This window comes from Apis mellifera, linkage group LG14 (genome assembly GCF_003254395.2).
Source record: "Apis mellifera strain DH4 linkage group LG14, Amel_HAv3.1, whole genome shotgun sequence".
Taxonomy (NCBI): domain Eukaryota; kingdom Metazoa; phylum Arthropoda; class Insecta; order Hymenoptera; family Apidae; genus Apis; species Apis mellifera.
Window position 1 is genome coordinate 7,803,761 of NC_037651.1, and position 25,931 is coordinate 7,829,691.

The 25,931-nt window shown below is 41.0% G+C and overlaps 1 protein-coding gene across 8 annotated transcripts in view; it reads left to right on the forward strand.

Annotated features, from left to right (window-relative positions):
* LOC410514 overlaps positions 1-20,619 on the forward strand; it is a 98,207-nt gene extending 77,588 nt beyond the window's left edge. For 3 of the 8 annotated variants that reach the window (XM_016916076.2, XM_016916075.2, XM_016916077.2), the window contains 10 exons: positions 7,377-7,514; positions 7,877-7,955; positions 10,914-11,017; positions 13,573-13,833; positions 13,921-14,223; positions 14,394-14,833; positions 14,910-15,289; positions 15,383-15,989; positions 16,089-16,883; positions 17,887-20,619. In XM_016916076.2, coding sequence (XP_016771565.1) covers positions 7,377-7,514; positions 7,877-7,955; positions 10,914-11,017; positions 13,573-13,833; positions 13,921-14,223; positions 14,394-14,833; positions 14,910-15,289; positions 15,383-15,989; positions 16,089-16,883; positions 17,887-18,222 — 3,443 coding nt within the window. In that variant the 3' untranslated portion in view covers positions 18,223-20,619. Of the gene's footprint in view, positions 1-2,764; positions 6,624-7,376; positions 7,515-7,876; positions 7,956-10,913; positions 11,018-13,572; positions 13,834-13,920; positions 14,224-14,393; positions 14,834-14,909; positions 15,290-15,382; positions 15,990-16,088; positions 16,884-17,262; positions 17,343-17,886 lie in introns of those variants that run through there. The other 5 variants (XR_003306015.1, XM_026444895.1, XM_016916079.2 and 2 more) reach the window with 5 other exon arrangements.
* Positions 20,620-25,931: the final 5,312 nt, after the last annotated feature.

The window sequence follows — 25,931 nt, forward strand, 5'->3', positions numbered from 1 at the left end:
AAAATAATATTTCCATATTATATAAAATAATCTTTTTATATTTCTTTGTTTCTGCAAGAAAGAAAATTCTTAAATATTCAAGCTTTCAAATAAAACTTTTCAATCCTTGAAAATAGGATTTTCTAAATATGCGTACAATATATATATCGGCAGGATTATGGCAGAAAATGGCTGTTCTCGGACAAGAGCAGTTCCTTTTCCTTCTTAGGAAACACGATGAACGTTATCTCGGCTCGAATAGGTCGACTTACTCTCGATGGAATTTGAGAACGGTAGTGAACGGACGCACGTGCGTCCTTGCGAGGTAAACCTCTATGCATGAAAGGTTGCATAACCATAAGTAAATTATAGACATTTTCCTATTTTCCAGTTTTTATATTTTCTTTTATTTTTCTCTTTATTATTTTATTCACCTTAAAAATAATTTCTTTTTTTCCTTTTTTCTTTTTTGATCACGTTATATCGATTTTTATACATAATATTTTCAAAAGACGAAGAAAATTATCATTATTTTTATGATAATACCATTTTTGTTATGACAAACATATTATTTTATCGAGAGATTTTTTTTTTAATTAATTATAACATAAATTTATAAATATAATAAAATTAAAAACATAATTATTTTTAATTTTACCAGGTAAAACATATATATATATATATATATATATATATATATATATATATATGTTTTGTACGTGAAATCACTAAGCATTAAACTTAATTATTTTTGAAAAAAAATTTATATACTGTGGAATATTATTCGTAATAGCATTAACATCAAGCTTAACGCTTTGATGGTTATTCGCATGCATATGCACATGATGTTTCATAGCTAAATTAAAAATAATTAATCTCTTTCAATATACGACTTTTAATTCTAATTTTTTTTATATCAATTATTTAATATTTAATTAATAATAAATTATTTAAAAATAACGGATTGGAAAAGGATAATCAAGAGAAATGAGAGGAATATTTTTTTTTAATTACTCGGATAATATTTCCAGATGTTAACATGGTGTTTTCGTAATATCATTCATTAAGTATGCGTCTTGAGCATGTTCGGAACCGCTTGATGAGCGGAAGAAGGCGTTCGCCTCCTGGTGTCAGAGAACCGTAGTTTCGCGCGGGAACGGAAGTAGATTGCTGTTTATCGTAGACGGGTTTCAGATAAGGAGGACAACGCTTCAAAAGGATCCATTGTTAACGTTGCCATGACTGGCAAGGGTGTTCTCCGGCCTAATTACCCTAGTTTCCTGGAATGGACGCGTTTTAGGGAGAATAAAATTTCATAATAATAGAAATATTCCATCGAAAAGATTATAATTCCGTTTTTATCCTACGTATTAAATTTTTCTCTCATCTTCCCCTAATTGCAATTGATTCGCAAGTTTATTACTATGGGAAACCAATATTTTTTCGTCTAAATGCTCTTCTCTATGAATTGTTTCTCTCAACGATTCGTTAACTCTGCGATCGATGGTTCGCAACGCAATTCGTCATGGAACAACGATTGTATTAACAATGTCAGAGAACGGTAACTCTCCGCAAATTAAACAAAATAATATATAGATCGTACTAGTTTATCGAAAAAAATATATCGAGGACGATGTGATGAAAAAGATAAAGAATTTAATTGCCATTTTCAAGCTTTTGTTACTTTTTCCCGTTAATATCGATACCTCTTTTAGAATATCAAAGAGAATACGTGATTATTCGATTTTTAATCCGACACATCGAGGCAAACGTAGCTTGTAAAGAGATCCGTTAGCCGCAAATCGCTTTTTCAGGATTTCCGCATCACTGACAGCGTGTTGACATTTGTGCAGAGATAAAACAGTGGACGATCGTTTAATCTATTTTTCTTCTTTTCACTCGTTACCCTTTCTCCCCCCTCTCGCCACCACCAGGATCAACGTTGTTCCGTTCAGGACCCGTTTTTATCGCGAATCCGAGTTTGACCGTTACTTTGAAGTTACTTCACTACCTCCATTTTCTTCCTTTTTCGTCGTTTTTTTTTTTTCACCTTTTTCTTTTCTGACGCGTCGCTTTCAATGGCAGGTTTATTCATCTCGTTCTCCGTTGGCAAGAATGCGCAATTTTCTGTAATGTAATCCACTTTCCTCCCTCGGAGCTTTTAATGGCCGCGAAAAAATTGCTCGAATGTTGCTCGAACGAGGAAGAAATAGCAAAAGCTCTAATTTCCATTTCGCCTCTCGAGCAAAGTAATATCTCGGGATTGAAACTTGTTCAATTGAAGAAATCGATGTCTCGATGCATCCAAGCCGTTCTTTCGTTTTTTTTCCTTTTCAGAAAAAAAAAATCTCTTCTTAATCTGAAAAATTGCACCTAAAATTGCACGATACAAAAATTAAATTCGATAATCGGAACGAGTTAAAATAATAAAACAATATCGAGCCTTTGTCCCGTCTCCAGAGATTTTCTTTGGATCCTGTTGAAAATCTCGCCGTGCGATCGGATTTTTCGAGGCAACAATGGTGAGACGGTAATCACGAAGGAGAAAGGGGAAACGGAAGCGTTATTAGTGGCTATTAGCACAATGGACGTTAAAACGAGAGGAAGTTACTGGCGTGTAGTTACTTTCCTCTTTGTTTCTCTTCGCTTCCATTCTCGAAGAAGTTTCCGAAGATTAAAAAATCGATGCGCCGTTGTTAAAAAATAATGATTAAAGCTAAGAAGAAGAACAAAAGGAGACGGGATTAGAGAAAATATTCTTTCTTTTTTCTAATACTTTTCTTTCTTTCTTTCTTTCTTTTTCAATAATCGATTAATTTCTTCAATCTCTACGACTCGAGGGATCGAATCCACTCCCGACGAATTTATTTACTTCTTTAATTATCCCATTATCATTTCGACGAGCCGTAATTACCTCGTTAACTTCTAATGAACTTCAATCTGTATCGCAAAGAGGCGATTTTATTCCTCCTCTCGATCGATACGATACAGTCCTCGTATCGTTTCTTTAACCGCCTCTCATTTTCTAACTTTCCCTCGCCCCCCGTATCCCGCATTTCGAAATTAACAATTCAAACCATCTGCCCGCCCATAATCGCCTGCCGTCTGCTGCCGGGTTTTATCTAATCATTGACGTACTTATAATATCATTTCCGTCGTTTTGTTTAATTTGCACTTGCCTCTGCTCGTTTCTACGACTCGATTCTCATATCCCTCGAATTTTTTCGCTCTTTTTTTTCTTTTTTTTTTTTTCCCTCCCTCCCCCCTCCTTTTTTTCTGCGTATTATTCTAACGGCTTATCGCGTCTACGTTTCTCCTTCTACGTGGCTCCTCGTTTGCTTTCCGATAAAACTCTCTCTTCCCTCTCGATTTTCCCTAACGCTTATATTCGCAAGAAATTTCTATTTGGTATTCAAACGGAGGGGCTCCATCGACAACAAACAGGCCACTCTCCATCGATCCCATCGCGGAATCGAAATCCGGAAGAGGAGAGGATTCGGATTCGGCTCGATACCTCGATCGATCCCTCGTTCTTCATTGTGATGGTGAGAGACGTGTCTTCTTCTCGGGCTTACCGATCTATTTATTCCGCTTTATTCCCCCCCCCCATTCTATACCCATTTTATACGCGTTGACAAACTGTCCCGTCCAATTTACAGGTTTCCACGCTGTTTTTCCAGCGGTAGTTTATGGGCAAAGTTCGCCATCTTAGATACACGAACGATTTCTTTTTAGCCTTGCATCGGTGAAAAGTGTTCGAATCGTACGCGATAAAAATCGTTTCAGGACGCGTTGTCACACGTTTGTACGCCATTTACGATAAGAGGAGAAGTAAGGAAGATTTTCGTTTCATGAATTCACATCGACTCTCTCATAATAAATATTAAAAATTCACTTTTGTTGTAATTAAGTTAGAGGTCGGATATCTTCTCTTTCTTTCGTGCCCGTTCGTAGCCGAAAAATGAGACAACGGCAAGACAATTGCGTAATAGCCTTATAAATTTCGTCCCTATTATCGTCCATCATATCTTTAATAATCATAAAGAAATCGTTACGGATCCCTTTATCCCCAATCTCACGAATTACGCCCCATCAAACGCTAGTAACCAGATATTTCTGGATACAGCGTTCCTCCTGCTGTTGTGCGTACTCCTCTCTTCAAACTTCCAACAACGAAAATCAATCGAATCGATCGAGAAATTATCGTGTAACTCGAAGATGAGAGGATAGAGATCGATCGAGTCGAATCGAGTCTCCTCCTCCAATACTCGAACCGATACTTGAACTGCCATCATCCTTTTCGAGGATCAGGCTGGATCATGCAACGCCCTTAGTAAGAGACGTTGCTCGATCCGAGCAACGAGACCAGTCACGGACGCTGGCAATAAGTTTGATTGGGCTAACAAATTGTCACTCCCGTCTCGAGGAGGAAGAGGCGACGTTCACCACTCCACTTCTTCGTAATAGGCAATTGCGGTTGGCGCACTGGAATCGGTCGTGTCCTAAGTAAATAATAAAATCGTTCCTCGCTCGAGCCAACCAGTCCATCGTGCGACACGTGTTCATACGGATCATCATTCGTTCGTTCGTTCGTTCGGCTCGTCCCTGTTGGAAAATTGCGGATCGGTTCTCCCTCCCTCTTCTTCTCGCTTCGTGTATGAAATTTCACGTAGCGTTTGGTGAATAATTCAACGAGCTCGAAGGGCTATATTCGATGCCCTTCGACGAGGAGTCGAACGTTAGGATCTCGAATGTGTTCGTTTTATTGCATTGATTTCTTCCGTACATTTTTCTTTTCTTTCTCTTTCAACTATTACTAATAATAGTAATAATACTTTCGACTCGCCAACGTTTGTGAGTTATCGGTGTTTTTTTAACGACGTCGTAAAGAGACAGATATTAACCTTGATGAGAAACGGAGGAGTGTGGGAGGTGATCTCAGTTTATATCGGAGGAGAGTAGTGTGGTATAGTTGGAGATGTTGAAAATTGTTATCCTCTTAATCCGTTTATGGAGAGAAATGTTGATCGTGTTTCCGTTGAAAGAAAGGCTGCTACGGGGGTGGAATTAAATCGTCCTTATATACACGTGAAAATACTCGTCGATTTTTCAGCTTTATCGAACCAAAGAGAGGTAGCCGAATGGGAGGTATCCCGAAGGAGAAAGGAATCCGAAAGTCTTCCATTGCCAAAGAAATACGAATGTAATATATAAATTTATACAAAACGATCGAGGAATATATACTTTATCGTTCCTTCCCAAAGTTCAACGAAAAAAAAGAAATAACGCTCGATAGAGTAGTTTGCGCGAGTGGAACGTGATTAGATTGGATAAAATTTGAGAAAAAAAAAAGGAAAAAAGAAAAACTCGGGGACAAGAGACTGTAGGTGGCAAAAGGCAGCATCGATCGGCGAAACGTGGAAAGCTCCTCCAGATGAAATTTCGCAAATTGTCCACGTCCAGTCCGAAAATGGAATTGCTCTCGAGGCGGTCGTCGAGCGACAGGATGTCGACCTTGAAACGGTCGAGGTCCTTTCGAGCATCGATGAAGCTGATGTCGAAGCTACGTAGCAGGGCGAGCATGCGTTTGAACGGCGGTTTCGATCTGTCACCGACCAGTTTGCAACATTCGAAAAGGAAACGGGAGAAATTGAGCCTGGTGGAGGAGGGGGTCGTCTCGACCCCCGCCAACAACAACAACAACAACAACACCACCACCATCATCGATCCTTCCTTCGAGAATCGTCCTTCGAGGATAATCGAGGATAACGACACTCTTGTTCCTCAGGGCGACCGCCTCTCGTCGACCCTCGAGTTCGAGTCGCGGAAGATCGCCAAGGAGTTGAGCAAATTGTGCCTTACAGACCTGACGACGGAGAAAAGTCGCCGAGGGAAGAGCAGCGACGAGATCTCGCCCAAAGTGACGACGCGGAATATATTTCGTTGGAGGAGGAGCAACGGGGAGGTGGAGGAGGAGAGCGAGGGGAAAAAGCGCCCCCCTTTGCCATGGACCGCCACCGGTGGCCACGAGAACCCTACTTTTCGCCTGGACGCCTCCCTCGACTCGTCCATGTCCGCTTTCCTCTTCGAATCCGAGAATTCGGATCGCGTTGCGAACGATCACTGCAAGGACGAGACAGGATATTTGGAAGAGCGTTGGCCGGATGACGCTCCGTTCACGGCTGATTCGAAGAACGACGAAGCGAGGAAGGGGCGAGAATCGGAGGAGGTCGACGACGACGACGACGATTGTCGAGCGAACGAATCGGAGCGCGATGAGAGTAAACGGGGCTTGTTCACCGGCGCCAAGGCGAGAAGTTTGTCGGTGAACGACGTGGTGCTGCGGGACGAGGAGGTGGCGAGCAGCTTGGTGTTGAACAGCTTGGTGGACGACGTCGGGGACGCGTCGAAGGGGACGCGCAAGTCCCAGTCGGAGAAAATTAGGAAAACGTCGGTTTGCTCGTCCAAGTCGTGCAGGATCAGGACGGTGGACAATATAGCCAACTTTTGGACGAGCGCACGGGGAGGCAGCTTTCGTAGCAAGGTCTCGGTCGGGAGGAAGAAGTCGATCAAAGAGTCGAGAGATTCCCACGATTCTCTGGGGAATCGGGATAGGGTACTCGTTACGACCACCTCTGGATCAAGTACGGCCCATCAGGTTTCTTTTTTTTAATCGCTTTCCACTCCAATTTCCTCCATCACCCAATTCTTTTCCTTTAAATCAATCGCTCGCTGAAGAGAGAGCTCCACTCGTCGTCCATTTAAAGATTCCGCGAGCATTTTCGCGAACGAAAGTAAAGAGAGATCCAAGGAATTATTTCCCTTCGATGGGAATTTACCATTTATTCTTTCTTTCTTTCTTTCTTTCTTTTCTCGATCTTCTTTATGAAGCGCATGAATTCACGAAAGGGAGGAGGAGGAGGAGGAGGAGGAAGGTGAGGTTTCGAGGTGGAAAGAAAATTGCAACGATCTAGGATAAAGAAAAATAATAGGGGGAATCTTGGCGAGAATAATATATTTGACTTCGAGTCGCTGCGTTTAACTTTGCAAAAAGGATGTTTAATTAAACGCGCGCTTTTCTGTCGGAAAAGAGAAAAAAAAAAGAAAAATTTCTGCGCGCAGATTTCTTTGGATTATTATGCAACAGTTTGTCTCTCCGTAATGTGAACATTCACCGTGGGAGGATAACAAGTTTGTTACTTTTGTAAACGCAAGCGAAAATTCTTTCGCGTCCATTTTCGTCCACACACAAGTTCCGCTTCTTTGCTCGTTTCCCGTCGTGTACATATATACGTATATACAAATATATATACCTGTTGTTGCGATTATTTATTCTCTCTTTCTTTTTTTTTTTTGTTGCCCTTATTCAGCCCCTTTTTCGTTTGTTGTTCACGCAGAGCTGTACTCTTTGCAAGGGATGGAGTTCCTGGAGGGTTTCGGGAAGAAAAAACAGCAGCCTAATCAACAATCGAACAATATATCGTCGGTGCACATCAATCCCCTTACGGCACAGTCTCTCAACATACACCTGCATGGTATCTTTTATTTTCTTTTTTTTTCTCTATTTTTCATTAATATTCCTTTCTCTCTTTCTCTCTCTCTCACTCTCCTTACCTTTTTTATTCAAATCGAATAAATAATTTTTTCTCTTCAATCAAATTTATCCTTCTTTGTTTGCCGTTGAAGCTTTCAAAAGCTTTGTGTATTATTTTATGTATTTTTCGATTTGATAACATTGGTTGTTTAATATTTATTCGTATATAAAGAGAGTCACGACTTTTTCATTTCCTTTTCTCTCTTTTTCTTTAACTTTCATTAATTTTGACGCTTTGAAAATGGAGAATAATATTTTCTATCAAAACACGTTTCGTTCACTCTTCGTTCTTAATTTTTCCAGCTCTTTTCGCCGCAGTCGAGCATGGACACCTGGACAAAGCCAGAACGATTTTAGAGTCGACGGACGTAGACGTGAACAGGTGAGCATTCCATTCACAGATATTTCATTTTTCTCGGTTAGATTTCATTTTCCTCTGTCCGTTGACATATCCACGGTCCATTTAAAAAATCGCAAACGCAACGCGGATATCGTCCGTTCGATTAAACGTGCGGATACAAGATGTAACGCTTTGAAAAATTGTAAAAAGAAAAAGAAAGAAAAAAAAAGGAGTAGAATAACGCGATGATTTCAGAGGCGAAGAATCGGCCTAGTGCCACTCCACGTACAATTGTGATGTAGGTTAATTGCAACTCTTAATTAATTTCACAGACAGTTCCAGCTCGAGAAAACTAAGCCAATTAACATAGAATTGAATGCTCGATTTTGGAGATGAAGGATTCTTTTTTTTTTTTTGAAAAATTTCTCGATAAAACTATACTTTTCGAGAAAACAGGTCGAAAGCAACAATTATTGTGTCGTATTACATTTATTCGTTATATCGATATGATTCGACGAAGGAGTATTTCTATCGTTCGAATTTCGAACATTTCAGAGTTATTAAAAGGAAAGTTTTTAGAGTTTTTTCGTTCGAAAAATATCTGTCCCCGTTCGTTTCAAATGGGTGGTCGATGCTCGAACGATGTTCGTTTGTTTAGAATGTTTAACGTCTCTCTGCTCGATAACGATTTACGATAAAACACTCGGGGATTCGCCGTTGATTCCGATTCCGAGCAAGATGTGTGATCGTCGGCGGGGAAAGTAAAAAATATCGTTCTCCTTGGGCCACGGTTTTAGAAATTTACGTGGGAGAATTCGAGCTATGGTCTATTTACTTTCCAAAAAAAACTTCTCCTTAGTTCTGCGTTGGCGTGGCGAAAAACTCGATTTACTCCCGTACAATATGTGTTTACGACCCAGATGCGTTTCTTTCCACGAATCGTTACGTCGTTGGAAATTTTTCGACCGATCCTGACAATCTCTCTCTTTCTCGTTGCACATTTTCTTCTTAATGCTCTCTCGTAAATTCGATTCGATTTTCGGGGATAAAGTTTCCGACAAATATTTCCAAAAAAACCTATATTTCTAAACGGAAAGAAGTAGAGAATTACGAGGAATCACGGAAACGATGCTCGCGAAGAATAGAGCGATAGAAGCTATCCTTTTGTATATTATTCATCGATCGACCCATTTTCGTCCAACTACGAATCCATTTGAAAATAGAACTCTTGAGAATCGTTGTTGAGAGAGAGTTATTTCTCTGTAACGTTGCGTTAAGTCGAGAGTGAAAATTATTTTTCCACGTATTATTCGAAATACTCTCGAGAACCACTCTTTCTAACGATCTCATCTTTTCTTTTTTAAATCGATGATTCTTAAAAAAAAAATATATATACTCGAGGATGATCAAAATTACCTCGCGAGTTTCTTCTTTTCTAATTCCGAAATTACGAATTCTCATTCGGGTGTAATAAACGTAATCGGTTTGTCAGAGGCAAAGGCGGAACGAGACGAGAGGCAAAAGCCGGTAGAACGATGAATTATAATTTGCCGCGCTACCTTGTATCCTATTGACTCTTGTTAATTGGCGTTCGATGGAACGTTCGTACACGCCGAGACACAAAGCCTCTCCCTCTCCCCCCGTGTCGCACGCATTTCGTCGCGTTACATGGTTCCTACATTGTAATCGTATCGATCCGTGACATAAGGCTCGTTAGATACGTAGCAATTCCCAACGATAATTAGATTTTATCGAGTAAATGGACACCGTACTCCGCAATACGTGTTCCACAGTGGAATCCATTCATCCTCTATACGTAACCTATTTAAACCGCGGCTTACTCGGGTGTCACGTTTCCCTCGTCAAACGCGCGTCAAGATTTCCTCAAGAATCCTCTTGGAAAAATTCGCTTCTTTTCCCCCTACGAGGCAAGTTTTTCGACCGATTTAAAATTATTTCTTCTGGGACACGTCGGAGGCACGGCTGGCTCCTGGCATTAATTTTCGATACTTTATTGGGTATCCGTCGAACAATGTTCTTCCTACTCGTTGAAAAGCGAAATTGAAAGTAGAACGCGATAGTGGAGAGTATAGAGAAATTAATAAAGCGGTAGAGTCACGAACCATTCGAACAAGAACCGAAGAAGAAGAAGAAGAAGAATCGTGCAGAGTTTCAAAGTTCCGTATGTACTTCTAACGAAAAAAGGGGGGAAAGTTGGATTGTTTCTCGAAACGAGGAAGAAATTACTCTTCTTTACTCTATCGCTGAATTTCGATCGCTGAAATTCGAATCGATCTCTCTCGGAAGGTTTCGAAGGGAGCGAAACAACTCTCGATGGAATAATCGCGAATGAGCCAATGAATCGGCAATTGTTCCGTACGCGCGACAATCGTAATAATCGAACGCCCGTTCGTCGCGATAATCCATTTGATCCGCTTCTCTCTTTTCGTGCCCCAGTTCACCTAGTGCCAGTTGGCAAAAGCGGTTCGTTTATCCGGCCAACGAAATTGATACCGATCACCGTCCGGAAATAGTACGGCGGCGTTCGTTTATTTCCCGTTGCGCGTCCATTCGAAACTTTCTCGCGCGTTGCGATTCGGATTTGTTTCACGAAACGTACGTTCAACTTCGAATCTCGAACACGGTGTACATTTTCCAACTCGGTCATCACACTCGCGTATTTTTTCTCTTTAACCACACTGTAATTTTTAAATATAACATATAAAATTTATATCAAATGTTGATTTTGAATATATCATTTTTTTTATAAAATAAAATATATACGCGTGTGTAAATATTATAGAAAATATTCCAATTTTCCAGTACAATTTTTTTCTCTGCAATTTCGCACGAAGATGGATCGTTGGATATGACAAATTATTCCTTTCTCTCTCTCTCTCTCTCTGAGGGGGAAGGGAGTCACTTTTACGGTGATTCAGTATTAAATCTAGCAATTAATCTTTTCGCCACGAGTAACGCCGATATGAATTGGATTTTCAGCGTGAACAGCGACGGCCTGTCACCCCTGGATGTTGCGGTGCTCAGCAACAATAGGCCGCTTGCAAAAATGCTGGTCGCGTTCGGCGCACAGGAGGGTAACCAGTGTAAGTAAACTTCGAGCCGATCCGACTGCGAATGCTCCGTTTGTTTGTTCGTTCGTTCGTTCGCCTCTCCCCGGATCTAAATTAACGAGGAAACGAGGAGGTTCGAGGTTATCGACGTTAAATATTTCTCGAGATTTATTCAATTGCACGATGGGTAAATGTTGTTCCGTGTTTATTATCTTATATCAAAGTTTTATTGTTATTTTTCGCATTATGAACGATTATACTCTCCTTTCTTTACGTTTTTTCTTTTTTTTTTTTAATGGAAGAAGGGAGAAATTTATCATTTTTGGATAAACGTACGCTTTACTTCATTCTTCAATTCGATCGGATTCTTTTTTCTCTCCGTCGTGATAAATGGTAGTCGTGGTAGGAGAAAGGTACAAGAGGAAGTGAATTAAAAGTCTTTTGATCGATCCTTCTTTTTTTTTTCTTTTTTATTTCGAGATACAATACGCGTGCAAATGTTTGTTTCGCTAATACGCGTGGAAAGAAAGAAAGAAACACAGAAGGAATTTGTTTGCACAAATGTGTTTCGAAATGGTGCATTCGTCCATCCACAGAAATAATTGTCGCTGGCATTAATTGGCTCGCGCGATAGAACGCTGGCCCGACAATGGCAAATGCAATCCAAGATGAAAATTGCTCGATTAAATTTCAAACGGGAACTTGTGTCGACACAAAAATCACGATTATCCGAGCGATATTACTCGACGTATCGAATGGAGAAGAAAAGAAAGAATAGAGAGAGAGAGAGAGAGAGAGGAAAGAAATGATAAAACGTGGGGATTTTTTAGCGGTCAGTGCAGAGGAGTGCACTCTAATAAAAAAAAGAAATAATCGATTGGGATGGGATTCCAATTAGGATTCCGCAGTCTGTAATAAAAATGCCGTCGAGCTTTATTGCGTTTCGGCCGCTGTAGGAGGAAAAAAAAAAAGAAACGAAAAATAAAATTGGAGAAATGCGACGCGCGATGCGAACAACTTTCCATCCGGCCTTTCTCCTCCTCCTTCTCATTCCCTTACTAATTCACAATTACAATTCATTGTAATCGCAAACATGGAATCCGATCGATAATCACTCTTTCATTTTCTTTCTCTTCCCTTCGCCATATATATTTCCTACAGATTTTTATCTCTCACCTTTCGATGTTAATCGAAATATTTATTACGTCAAAGTGTTCGTGTCATTGCATTTTGATTCCCGGATAATTATACAGTTCGTGTCAATTTATCGAGATTGATCGATCGATAATTATTTGTTTATGCGCTTGTAAATAACGAATCGACGAAAATTCGAGGGGAGAGAAGAGGGGGACCAACAATCGTGCGCAAATTAGCGGGTGTTTTCGGCGGTGATTGTGGTCGAATCTGTTCCCCCGTGTCGATGTTAATTCAATTACGAAATGTGCTCCGGCAAATTTGATAAAACGATACGATTTTCGGGGAACGCGATGGAATTCAAATTATTAGCGGGATCGGGCCAACCTTTTAAACGCGCGAATTTGTCGGCCGAATACACTGACGGTATTTCGTTAAATAATTCCACGTCACGTCCATTGTTCCCAATATTTGTTTTTCTCTACTTCGTTAATTTCCGTGTAATTCAGTCTCGTTTAATTTATTCGCCTATTAAAAAGTTATAAATTACGTAACGAACTCACAGACACCATTCGTAAGAAAAGAATAAATCTTTCTTATTTTTATCCATCGTATCTCTTTATCCTATCACGTTTTGTAAACGTCGAGAATTTATATTATTAAAGTCTCTTGAATTAATATCTCCTTTTTTTTTTTTTTGAAGAATCGAAAGTTGATCGGCGAGCTTTTAAAAAGTTCGTACTTTTTACTTGGTGTTGCGTTGAAATCGGAGAGAAGGGAAAATAGAAATCGTTTCATCGTGGATATCTTATTAATATCTGCCGCGGAAACCATATCGAAAGTTGTAAACCGATTCGTTGCGGGATAAAAATTCCACTTTCTGGACAGAAAGTGGAAATCGATATCCTTGTGCGGGCACAATTGTGGCGAAACGATACGGGTTTCTCGGATGCAATCCACTTCGCATTTTACATTCATAAACATCGGGTACGAGTGAATCGACTCAATTAGCGGCTGCGTGATTTTTGCGTGATTCCCTCTCTCTCTCTCTCTATCTGATCAGACAAGTCTCGTTGATTCGTGTAATTGTCTCGATTATACGTATATATCCTTCCTCGAATCCCCTTTCAATTTCGTCTGTTCTTTTTCTTCTTTCGTTTCCCCCCTCCCCTTTATTTTTATTTCATAATTTTTCCACCGGTAAAATACGTCGTTAAATTGTTCCCTAACAAAGTCTATTCACGATGCGTAAACACCTTATTCGCGAATCAGTAAAATCAGAAAGATTCTCGAATTGGGTCAAAGGAAAATCGTGTATCACCTTGTCTCTTTTCGTTTTAATTAAAAACAAGTGTATTTATACAATTTTGGAAAATTTTACAAAATCTTTCGAGCCTTTCGGGGAAGAGGAAATCTCGCGGAGATGATAAATTCTTCTTAATTCCGTCCAACAGTCAAATCTCCGGAGTCCCTGGGCAGTCATTTGGCTTCGTTGCTGTTGGAGGCGGAACACAGAGTTCAAGAACTCGGCGGGAGTACTTCCGGTAGCGGCGGCACAACTCTTCTCGAACCACCGGCCAGTCATAGATCAAGCTTCTCGTCGCAGCACAACAACCTCACGGGATGCGGTGGTAGCGCCGAGGACAAGCAGCTCGCCTTGTGGGAGAGAAGAGCTAGAGCGCTTAGAAAAATGTTGCTCGGTTTCGATCAAGCGAGTAAGCACCCTCCATCTATTCTCTTCTTCTTCCTTTGTCGATATCGATCGAGGATTCGTCTTATTTATCGTGTTAACTGATTTCCAGGACCGCCAGACATGCCATTCTTGGTGGCCGTGGACGTGACGGGAACAAATTCGGTAACCGTGAGATTCCAGGAGCCAGATTCCCACGATTCTCCTATCTGCACGAAGTTCAAGGTCCAATGGAGTATCAAAGAGGACTTCTCGGTGGTCTGCGGGGAGAGGGAGGTTCTGGATATGAAGCAGAGGGAATGCAGGATCGACGATCTGATTCAGGGGCAGAAGTATTATTTTCGAGCGGCTGCTGGCAATTTAAAGGGTTACAGCAGGTTCAGGAATTCCACTCCTGCCCACGTAACGCCCAGCAGTAAGATTATTTCTAATTTGGGAGATCGAGTAATGCGTGATGGATCGAGCGAGAAACGAGATCGATGTCGAGTCGTTGAGTTTAGAGTTTCCATTGCGCGTTACATACCGATCAGCTTTGGAGTTTTCGAACGAAAGTTGAATAGGTAAAGTACAAAAGTATCGTTGCAGGTTGGAGGGACATCGATGGCAGAGTGCCAAGGTTTGCCGGCCGATTGGAACAATTGAACACTTTGTTCACCGACATAAGACGGCCAGAGTACACCCAAGAGACGCCGGCCGTGCAGAGGCGTAATCACAAGAAGAAGACAACGATAAAGCAGCTGTTCACGGCGACGAGCAAGTTCCAGAAGAACTTGAGGCGCGGTGTCTTCCTCGCTTGCTTGCTCTACCACGAGGACAAAGTGTTGGTGACGAACGAGGATTTCTTGCCTGTGATCGAAGTCGACGAGACTTATCCTAGCTGTATTTACAACGATTTCCACTGGCTCATGAAAGTTGGTTGCACGTGGGACGATGTTAAGATTCTTCGCCAAGACATGGAGAAAAGTCACAGCAGCTCGACCAATCACTTCAGGATAAAACTTTTACAAGCTGCTGCGCAAATGCAGGTTTGTCTTTTTTGCTATGCTGTATAAAATAACACAAGCATGTTATATAATGTTTAATCTTGAAAATGTCTTGTAGGCAGCACTATGTATACAGGATCTTGGTCAATTGTATCATAAACCTATCAGAGATGTTCAAGGGACTTTGGTCTTCTCTACAGTGAACTATGTAAAATCGCCAAAATTGATATCCGTGTTGAACAGCAGATGGTTGCCACTCAGCAAGGTCACGAAGAAAGTGATTATTCACGAAGACAGTAACGTAGCGGACATTTTAATAGCCAGTATACAGGAGCAGATGACTTACCATCAAGTTAGCAGTATCAAATTGTCGAAGGGACTTTATCTTGGTTATTTGAAGATGCAGAGTAGCGTCGATCTTATCCAAGTTGTGGTACCCGCGAAATCACCTAACGTTTTGCCTCATTGCAAGATCCGTGACAATCCACACGTTTCTGCGTAAGAATTGTATCTTTAATAAATTACAGTATTTTCATAGATATATATTCCTATTACTCATTCTTATTCACACTTATTTTTATATGTATATAGCGAAGAATGGGATTATTTAAAAAGGATAACTCGAATTCACGCATCAGACGCATCGGTTAAAGATTGCGAGGAAAAGGAAAACGTGACGAACGAGTCCCAAGGTACGGAACAGCAAAAGTTGTTTGTCGATCTGGTCGCTGCCACGGCAAGACGTTTGTTCAATTACATGGAAATTAGCCCCGAGGACTCCTTGCTCCATCGCCTCTACGACGCTGAAGTTATCGATCTGACTCACGATGTATCCTTTCTGATCGCTGTGCCTCCTGCAGAAACCGCTTGTTGCGTCCCTGGAACCAGAGAGATCCTCCTGCAACGTGGCGATCTTCTGTCCTTGCCTATTCAAGTATTTGAAATGGTCCATCTAAATACTTATCAGAAGGACGTGATCAACAGATACTCGAGATTAAGTTGCATTCTGGAACTCGACACGGCGCAAGCCCAATACAACCACAGAGAGGCTTTCAGCTCTCTCGAGTTGAGCGTGGCGAAGGATAAATTGGCCAGGCTGCAGGATCTTCAGACTCAAGTGAACACCGTGTGGAAAGGAGCCAGATGGCTCATAGATGTGATCACGTTCGCTAGAGATCGAGGCTTTTCGCAGCAGAGCGTAAGTTGACCAAAATCTTGTGATCTCTGTAAAAAAAAAAAAAAAGAAACAAATTAAAATACATCATCTTAGACAACTGTATATAATTCGTAACCGCAGGGCTCGTCACAAGTCGGGATCTCGATGAAGCATCTGCTGAGCCTCGACAGGAACAAAAGCAACAATAACAGCAACAGCCTGAAGAGGAGTTTGCTCCAATTACCGCCACGAGATCCCAAGTTGGTTAAATCTAGTCCAGGTCGAGGCAGTTGGCCAGGGCCTAACATGTCCAATTCTTCCTCGAATCTACTCACCACCGAATTCAGTAAAAGCGAGCAACAATTACCCAGTGGCCAGTACATTCGAAAAGGCAGCAACACCTCCAACGTGTCCACCGGCTCGGAACCCCCAAAGTCCTCCCTACCCATGAGCAGCGCCAGCAATCTTAGCAACGCAACCAGCGCCGGAAGCAACAACCATCTGGTACCGTTGCAGAACACCAGGTTACCGCCCTCCAAATCCGAGGACACTTTGATCCTGACGAAATACAAGCACAGTCCCAGAAACAGGTCGGCCACGATCACATCCGCCTCGGCCAGCACCAGCCCTTTGCTCAGCATCAAGCCCATCATCTACGGTGGCTCGCTGTTAAGCGTGTCAACGGCGATGACGAATACGACAAGTCTGTTGAGCGTGAGCAACAACACCAATTCCGACAGTTTGCACTCGCTCAGCAGCGACGAATATTCCACGCCTAACTCGAGCGTGTGCATCAAGAGCGGCCACGCGAAGAGCAAATCGACCAAACCCACCGCCAGTGTCGCCGCCACGGCGACCGGTTCGTTGGAGAGCCAATTGGAGGAGGAGAAGGACGAAGCGACGATGATGCCGGCTCCTCTGCCAGGCATTCTTCAGGTATAATAACGTTTAAGGTTCGCGTGTTATTAAGCAGAGAGAGATTAGAGAGTTTCTACGTTATCTCGAGGAAAAGGGAATGGAATAACAGGATCCCCGGAGTGCGTTAAACACATTGTGACACAAGACATGACGAGCGTCATTGCCTCATTCTCGACGTTCACGTTTACAATTACGAGCGACTATCATCGTATAATGGTACACGGGATCCAGCCAATGTACAATTTGTCACGATTGTTTCCCCCCTTAGACGAGGAATTATTCTTTGCGCAAGCTTAAATGATAATAACACTTATTCCAATTCTGAAACCGCAAAAGCTTATTATTACCTTTTCGAGAACCGCTCACTATTGAGTTTAAATAATATTTTTCCTTGTAGGGAACACAAGTCTAACCCCGATTGTAGTTAAAAACAGCTCACTTGGTCTTCTAGTGCAGACCGATGTAGCAGACATATGAGTAAGCCGTCACACACCGCTAAATTTCAGTGCTTGTTTTGCTCAGATGCGCTTTCCAGATTACGCTTTTCTTGTGATTCATCAATATGGCAAAGCATGAGATTCCGTGCGAGCTTTGTAATAATTATACAACACAATTGTTTCTTCGTGTTAATCCAGGTATTTTGCGAATAATTTTCTCTAAGATAAATGAAATTTTGATCTGTAATGCGTGCATATATAATATATCTCTTTATATAAATATATATATAAATATATATATATATATGTCATTTTAAATAATCGTTATTAATATTGGGTAAGCGATTTTTTTAATTATTTTTTTTTTTTCTATTTCTTGTAAATACTAACTTTTACTTACTTTTATCATATACTTGTCGTTAATAACAGCCAGATGCATCGAGCAACGTACTGTCACTGCGCTGCCACCTAAATGTCTGTCACTGCATATGCCGATAATTTACAATGCAGACAATTTGTATTTGTACAATTTTGTATCCGATATTATTCAATGGCCAGAATCTAATTTTGGCATTTTTTTCCAGGTTTACGCGGCCTACGAAACCGGTCTGGCTTCCGGAACCAGCCTCAAATTACACGTCACCCCGAGGACCACAGCCAGGGAAGTTGTGAATCTAGTTGTGAAGCAGCTGAACATGGCGGTAGTTTTAAAAGGGCAAGAGGGCCCCGTTTACACGGCTGACGAGCTGCCAAATTTTTGTTTGGTGGCCGTGATTGGTGCTAGGGAGCGTTGCCTGAGGGATGATTTCAAACTGCTGCAACTTCAGAACCCCTGGAAAAAGGGTAGATTGTACGTGAGGCAGAAACAAGACGTCCTTGCGGCCCTTGAGCACAGCAGCAAGCATACCGCGTATTTATAGCATAAGTAACGAACCAGAAGGAAAGAAACAAAATGTGATTTTGCGCGGATATCCGTTGTAATGTTAAGGAACGCTGCGTTTCATTTAATAATTGGCTGGATCAAAAGCCAAAGAGATTCACTTTAGCGATGATGCATTCTGTGTCTCTGTGTACAGATTTAACATTAGTTAGCTAAAGTTATTAAATATTTCTTTTTCTTCTACGTTTTTCTTTCCCCCCTTTTTCGTTCATTTTATAAATAACAGGAATATCAAAAGTACACAGATCCCCCAAAAATCGATTAACGAGACACAGGATACATCGAGAGATGTAAATAAAAAAACAAACGCTTGGCTACGAGGAAAAAGTTTTCAGTTGTATCTTTCGAGGCTCTAAATAAAATTAACGCGTAATTAGGTAGGGGGAATGAGTGGGAGGAAGGACGATCGTCTTCGAAGGGCGAGAATTAAAAAATTGCGCGAATCCAGAGTACATTCCAACCAAGTTTCGATCCGACGTAACTGTAATTTCACGCTGATGGATTAGAATAGCGTTGCAAGAAAATATGATGGATAATACTCAAGGTATATCGTATCGTTATATTTTTAGATATCGATCTCAGTGTTTTGCTCGATATATTATCATTTTGCACGCGTCTCCTGTTATAAATTCGTCAGATGCTTAAGAGATCTCATTGTTATCCATACCGTTCGACGTGTCCGACGGGTGATGCGCAACATTCATTTCTTTCTTATTCTTTATCGCAAATTATCTTTGTTCTTTCGCAAAATTCCGATAAAATAATATCTTGGACACGTCGAATGAAACTGAGAGAGAGAGAGAGAGAGCACAAACTTACTTACGAAGAACAGAAAATGATTTTATATACGTTATATTTTTAAAACTATCCAATCGTATCGATTTATTTCAACGTGTAAATTCCACTTGTCTAAAGCCTTTGATTCGAATTTCTTCTCATTTCAATCCTTTCTATTTTCGCGTTCTATTTTCATTATCTCGATCCGATGAAAAGATTTTTCTTCGTTCTTACTTTTCTTCTTTTCTTGGTTTGAAACAACAATGGGAACAATGAAGGCGTCCTGAATATTATAATTGAAAATCGCTAGAAATTTATTATTATTATTAATAATGGCGACGACTGGGACAGGACTTACAATTAATTATTATAATATTAAAACATAGACGAAACGTGATTCGTATAAAAGAGGCTTATAGACTGTTGCGTAGAAATAAAAGAGAAAGTATTATTACGATTACTAAGATTTTTATTCCCGCCGAGATTGCGAACAGCATTGTTAAACGAATGTATTCCTTATTCTTTATTCTTGAATCCACGTATTCTATTACTACATTGATTATTTGTTTCGCGTTCTTCGCGCAACATGCGATCTTTCCTGCCTTCTTTGTACAATTTTTCTTCCTTTCTTTTCGAGCATTGTACTCCTTTATTATTATTATTATTGTTGTTATTATTATCATCATTATTCACTTCTTTGTCAGAGAGGAAAAGCGTGACAAGATCGATCTTGTCTTGATGACTCTTGTCAAAACTCCAGGCACTCGTGGACTTCCTATTAAGCGACCTAGAAGCGACGCGTTGGTGATACGAATACGATGCAGAGCAGATTGTAATAAAATATACCCTAATCGCATGATATCACTGTTCGATAATAGCACAAAATATTTCACGATGCTGGGGCAAAGATTTTTTTTCATTTATACGAGTAGTTTTCGAAGATTAAAGGCACAAATGTAAATGTAAATGCAAGACTCGTTAAGGAATTGTCTTTTCTGTTGTATATTCGAGGATTGTAGCGTAAGGAGAGTTGTTTGCATCGCATATTGGATCCGTCCGTTTATCTCTAATGAACGAAACGTCAAAATTGGATTGCTTTGAGCGCAATTGAACAATGGTATCATGGGTCGAGGGGCCATCTAAGTTTAAACGAGAATATACAATGCAGATATTTTTTTATCGAGAAAACAAAAAGAGAGAGAGAGAGAGAGAGAGGTAGGAAGGGAGGAGGAAATGAAAAAAGATTTATACTTATATTTTGCCAGAGCGCGTTAGAGATTTAATCGAGGAAAAAACGCGATTCGCGCGGAAATATCGAGAAATCTGTCCGCGCGTCGGGCAGAAGAAGATATAGGTAAGCAGAGATGAAGATGTGTGCAATGAGTGGCAAAAAAAAAAAAAAAATAGAAGAAGAATGCTGAGAAAGATCTTAATAGAACGCTAGAAAAAAATTTATTAGCTCTACCTGAGTGTTTATCGATGTTGAGTGTAAAATAATCATTAGCAGTTAAGTGTTATCGTGGGAGGAAAACGAATTTCGAGACTTGAGAAGCCCCCCCCCTGATTTTCCTCTCAGACGTCGGGAGTTCCAAAAAAAAAAGAAACGAGAAGAATGAACGAATTACTTGTAAATAATCAAAGAAATCTATGTATGTATAAAAATATAAATGAAAATTATCGAAGAAATTGAAGTCGATTATTCTCAACCATATTGGATTATCGCGAAAGGAACATCGGTTAAATTAATTTTCCAAGATAAAGAGGTACATATATTCTTAATATTATAATATAATTAATTTTTATACACGAAGGATGAAGATAAAAGAAATTATTCGAAATTAATTTGGAAAAAAAAAGGCACGAGTAAATTGTATTTATTACGTTTCTTAATGATTTCCACGTTACTTAATTCGATTATACAAGACTTGATAGGATTTTATTTCATTAGGCAGTCGGAGCCATAACTCTCGAGAAGAGGCGAGATGAACCCGGACCCTCACGACCGACAGTCCCGCTGACCCACTTCCGTCTCGTTTCTCGTCTCATCTCATCGAGCCACCTACTCCTTATTTATCCCCCACCTGGTGCAATTGTGCACTCTGGTCTTCCGGCCAGTTCCCAAGAGGAGATCTGTGGTAATGAAAAACTGTCGGGGCATCCTCTCCGAGCAATGGCGGCCCTCGGTGCATGGGTCGGTCGCAACTTATTCTCTCAACGTCGACATCGATTTCTTGCTCATTTTTAATAACGTTCCCTGCAACCTTTTTAACTCCAAGAAAGGATCTCCAAGTTTTTAAAAGTGTTACGAAAAAATATTGAAAATATTATCATTGAAAAGTATTCGTAAATTAATTCGATGAAGCGGATAATCGAATTAAATTCGAGTGAAATTTGTCGGAATCGGAAATTCTCCAACGTTTCAATCTGCCTGCTTGAAACGTTGATATTTGTATCGCAAGATATACGAGTCAAGAGGAACAAAAGGCCGGGAGATTAACGTTGTAATCATTAATCACAGTCGCAATTGCCTCACGATAAAGAGCAACCGCTAGGTGACTCGAGCCGGAAGCTCGGTACCGTATGCACGAGTTAATAATCTTTCTTCATTTGCCACCATTTCTCCCTCCACTCCTACTCGACCACGATAAGAGGTGCAAAATATTTTCCACAGATCCAATCCAAGTTACACGACGAAAATAATTTGTCGTCGAATTTCCAAGAAGAAATGTTTTTTTTTTATCGCGACGATTAAATCGAACGTATCGAAACGAAGTGGAAGTAAGAAGGGTTAAATAAATATTAGAGAAGAGGGGTGCGAAAGAGTTCGAGTCATGTTCGAGTCACGCCGAACAAATTTGGTTTTGTGGGTGCATATACAGTTAATAGTCATTGTCGGGAAGACGGAACCGCACGAGGTGATTGGCTGACCCGCACTCCGGATTCGCCCTCGGCTGACCCCGTTGTTAACTGACCCACTCACGATACCGACAGCGGGATACTCGGCGGTTCACATCGGCTCGTTCCTCCGCATTGCGCTACCTCCGAAAAATACCACTTTCCTTCCATGCTTTCGTTAAAAATTGTTCTAAAATTTGTAGGAAAGAGGAAGGGAAGGAATCCGGATAACAGGAGGTAATTATAAGAATGATATGTGTAACGTAGAATAATTCTTCTTCCCGGTAAAAATCCTGGTTTTTCGATGAAACAGCTCGGGCCAATTTCCCAACGATCGAGCATCATCGAGGCTAATAACAGCCTCGTCAGGGTGCCGTAAACTCGAGCACGATCTCCTCGAAACGAAAACGAGACGCATCCGTGATCCGTGTTCACGCGTGTTTCGATCGATGGATTACGAAACGCCGCATTGTGTCGAGAGCCTGTTCCCGAGCCTGTCACGAGAACCAGATTGCCGTAATAATTTGATTGATATTCCCTCTCCGTCTCGCGGAAAACGGTCGAAGGAATCGCAACCGCTCTCCGTGGTTCGGTTTCTCGCTTCTCGACGTGGAATACGGGAAGCCAGGAGGAGATTAGAATACTAGAGAGGCAGAATAACAGGAAAATTCTGACGTTGGAATCATCGAGGCGACGACCTCGAAAAGTTAAACCGTGGATAAAGCTGTTGTTTAAAGAGAATCGGAGAATTTTAGGAAGGAATGATTGGACACGAAGTCGCGGATGCTGAGACGAGAGAGAGAGAGAGAGAGAGGGAGATATATACTTACCGCGGACGACGTTAATACGAAACAGTAGGTCAACTCGCGTAGAACGAGGCTAGAAGCTCCTGGCAAATCCGGTGTCAATGGGATCGATTCACCCGGCATCGTCGCTCCAGTTATTGACAGGGAACTGGACCGTCTAGTTCTTTCTCGATCACGCTTCTTGCATCTGCGATCGAGGCTATGAACCGTGGACCGAAGGATGTGAAACAATTCTTTGTGGAAAGGGTATCCGATTGCCCGGATCTCTCGTTTCCACTCTAGCTTCGAGCGACTCTTAATATTTCTTCTTCTTCTTCTTCTTTTTTTTACGACCCGAGGAGTGGTGCTCGAAACGCTTACTCTTTCTTTCTTCCTTTTTTTTAGCGTTCTTTTCATAACGGACTAACGATTGGAAAGAGAAAGAATTTCTATTAAGAGGTTGCACCTGTTCGTTTAATCGAATGATAATCTATCAAGCCCAAATTTCTAAAATTTATTGAAACATTGTTTTTCACGATTAGATTATAGTTTTTAGGAATATTGGATTGAATATTTTTTCTTTCCTTTTTGGAGAAAAGTTAATCACGGAGATGTTGGACGCGAGTACGAGCCCTAAGATCGGCAGAGGGCTCGATTTTACACGGATCTTTCAGGCTCGCGTACACGTGTACCAACCGTGTTGCGAAACACTTATATGGGACACAAGGTCCGGCCGTTCGCCAGTCGAATTTTTACCGATCGAAGGTTAGGTTTCGCAGTTGGGTCTGCGTACCGATCTGTGGCCCCTGCATGCCCTCTCCCTCCTTCGCCAATGTCCCCGTATCACGCTCAGTACAGTCAGTTCTGCTATCGCGCCGCTTTTCCTTAAGTAATCTCACCTTTCCCAACTCTTTCCCTTTTTCCAAACAATTTTATCCTCACTCGAGCAAAGTGAATCTCCTCAAACAAGAAATCCTCTCGTATTTTCTTTAACAATTTTTCAATATTCCATATAAATCATGAAAACGTTCTTCGCCTGAAAGATGATATACAATAAAGCCAATTTCGAAGAATCATAAAAAAAAAGAAAAGAAATTGAAAAAATCAAATAAAATAAAAGATTCTACTTTCGTGCAAATTTCCTCGTCAACTGTACCAACCTCCAACGATCATCTCTCAAGGAAAAATTAATGAAAAATCCAAGGAGAATCGGCGAAAGAGAGACGGTCCTCTTGTCTTCTCCATCCGAAAGGAGAACAAAGAAGAATCGGTAGAGGCGAGGAGGAGAAGGAGGAGGAGGAGGAGGAGGAGGAGGAGGAGGAGGAGAACAATGGCCGGTAATAACCGCGTCCTCGTAAGCTGAAAATCCTCATTGTTGGGAGCGATGAGTTTCGAGAAGACTGTTATCAGAGCGGCGTGGCGTGTTATCAGGAACGACTGTACCCAAGGATCGTGAGTCAGAGTCGGCTAAGAGTGGAGGCCACTTCCCCGGGTGTCCCCTCCTTGGCGGGGACACGTTGGTCGGAGGACAACGACGACGACGAAGGAGAGATCGGCAGCCAAGACCCCAAGACGAAGAAGAAAAGAGAGACGAGGCGGTCGTGGTAAGCGTTACCACGAGGCCGTCTCGAGCGATCAGTTTGGTCGACGTGCAGAACCGACACGGACGTCGTCGCCGATCGTGAACCGGCAGTGAGCTCTATCACCGATAATCAGGACCACGAATAACACAGCCTCGAGGAGGATGCGTCGTCCCTTCGCTGGATAAACGATATTCCTCGTGTACGTTTTCAATTCGAGCTAAATATACGAGGATTCGATTCCATTTTAATTTGTAATATTTCTTTTTTTATATATATAATCTGCTGTCTTATTATTTTTCGGGTTTTTTTTCATTGGTTTTTGGTGCAACAGTGATGGAACAATATTTTTAATAGTTAAAGTTGATCGAATAATTTACCAAGCATCGAGGAATCAATTTATAACTGTGAAAAAAGTTAAAGAGTTACGTAATAATAACGTTACACGAGCATTTTTTTATTAATTAGGTTATCGGTTAAACTTTGTTTGAAATTTTAATCAATCAACTTTTCCATCGATCGAAAGTAGAGATATCGTGAATTTAGATTAGACCGAATTTGGACTCGGTGACTCGGAGAATTGTCTTGGAGATTGTAAGGCAGTAGGTTAAAAGACCGGATGTGACTAACTGTTCGCTAACTCGGTGTCGGAGAGAGATCTTATCTTTTCTTCCAATAATTCCTTTTATCGACTTCTTTCTGATTCCTTTCAAAGTCGCATCGTTACACCGATCTTCTCTCAATAAAAATTGAAACGATCGCGAACAACAACCCCGAAGGATCAAGATTTTCTCGGAATCCAAAAATAAAAATTCTCGAACAAAAATTCTGTGGAATTATCGTTGTACGTGGCTCCTTTTCAGCCAACAATATTTCTTCTCCCTTTCGTGGCAGCCGTTTAGAAGAAATGGAGGAATATCGTCCCATCAGGGACACTGTTCCTACACCGATGGCGTAAAATTCTCTTGAACGGCGACGCCAGGGAAGTTACCGTGTCTCGCCTTTTTCCGGTAAGGTCACCGGTAGGAAAGCTCGCCTTATACTGCCATTAGTATAATTAACCCAGATTTTCCCGGATTTATGGTGAACGGCGTACAGGTCAGAGCCGTGCTCGCTATATTGTAATCCCTCGTGTAACACCGTTATTTCTTCGCTTCTTGGAATACAATTTTACCGTCGAATTACGGAATAAGAATTAAGGAAAATTGGAATTCGAGGGAAAAAGTAAAATCGAAGAAAGTTGAGGAAGGAGAGAATTTTTATTACGTACTCTTTTTATCGAAAGCAATTTAACAAAGTATTTTTCTTTATTCTTTATTCAAGTATCGATAGATTTAATCTCTCGATCAATTTTCAACCGGGTTTAAATAAAAAACGAACATGAAGAATAAGAAATAAATTCGACTTATTAATCGATCCTCGTTCTCGTAAAAAAGATCGTTATTGAAGAATTTGGAAGGAATTTAAGAAGCAAAAAAATTGTGAGGAAGTCCGTAGAAGAAAATAAATTAATTAAACGATTAGTAAGGTTAGTTAATCTTTGGTTCAGGGCGGACATTCGGATTTTAACACGAGCTAACGGGTATACAAGAAGCGAGAATGTCGGAGGGCTGCACGAGTTGCAGGGGTGCGAATTACGCGGGGACGACGCT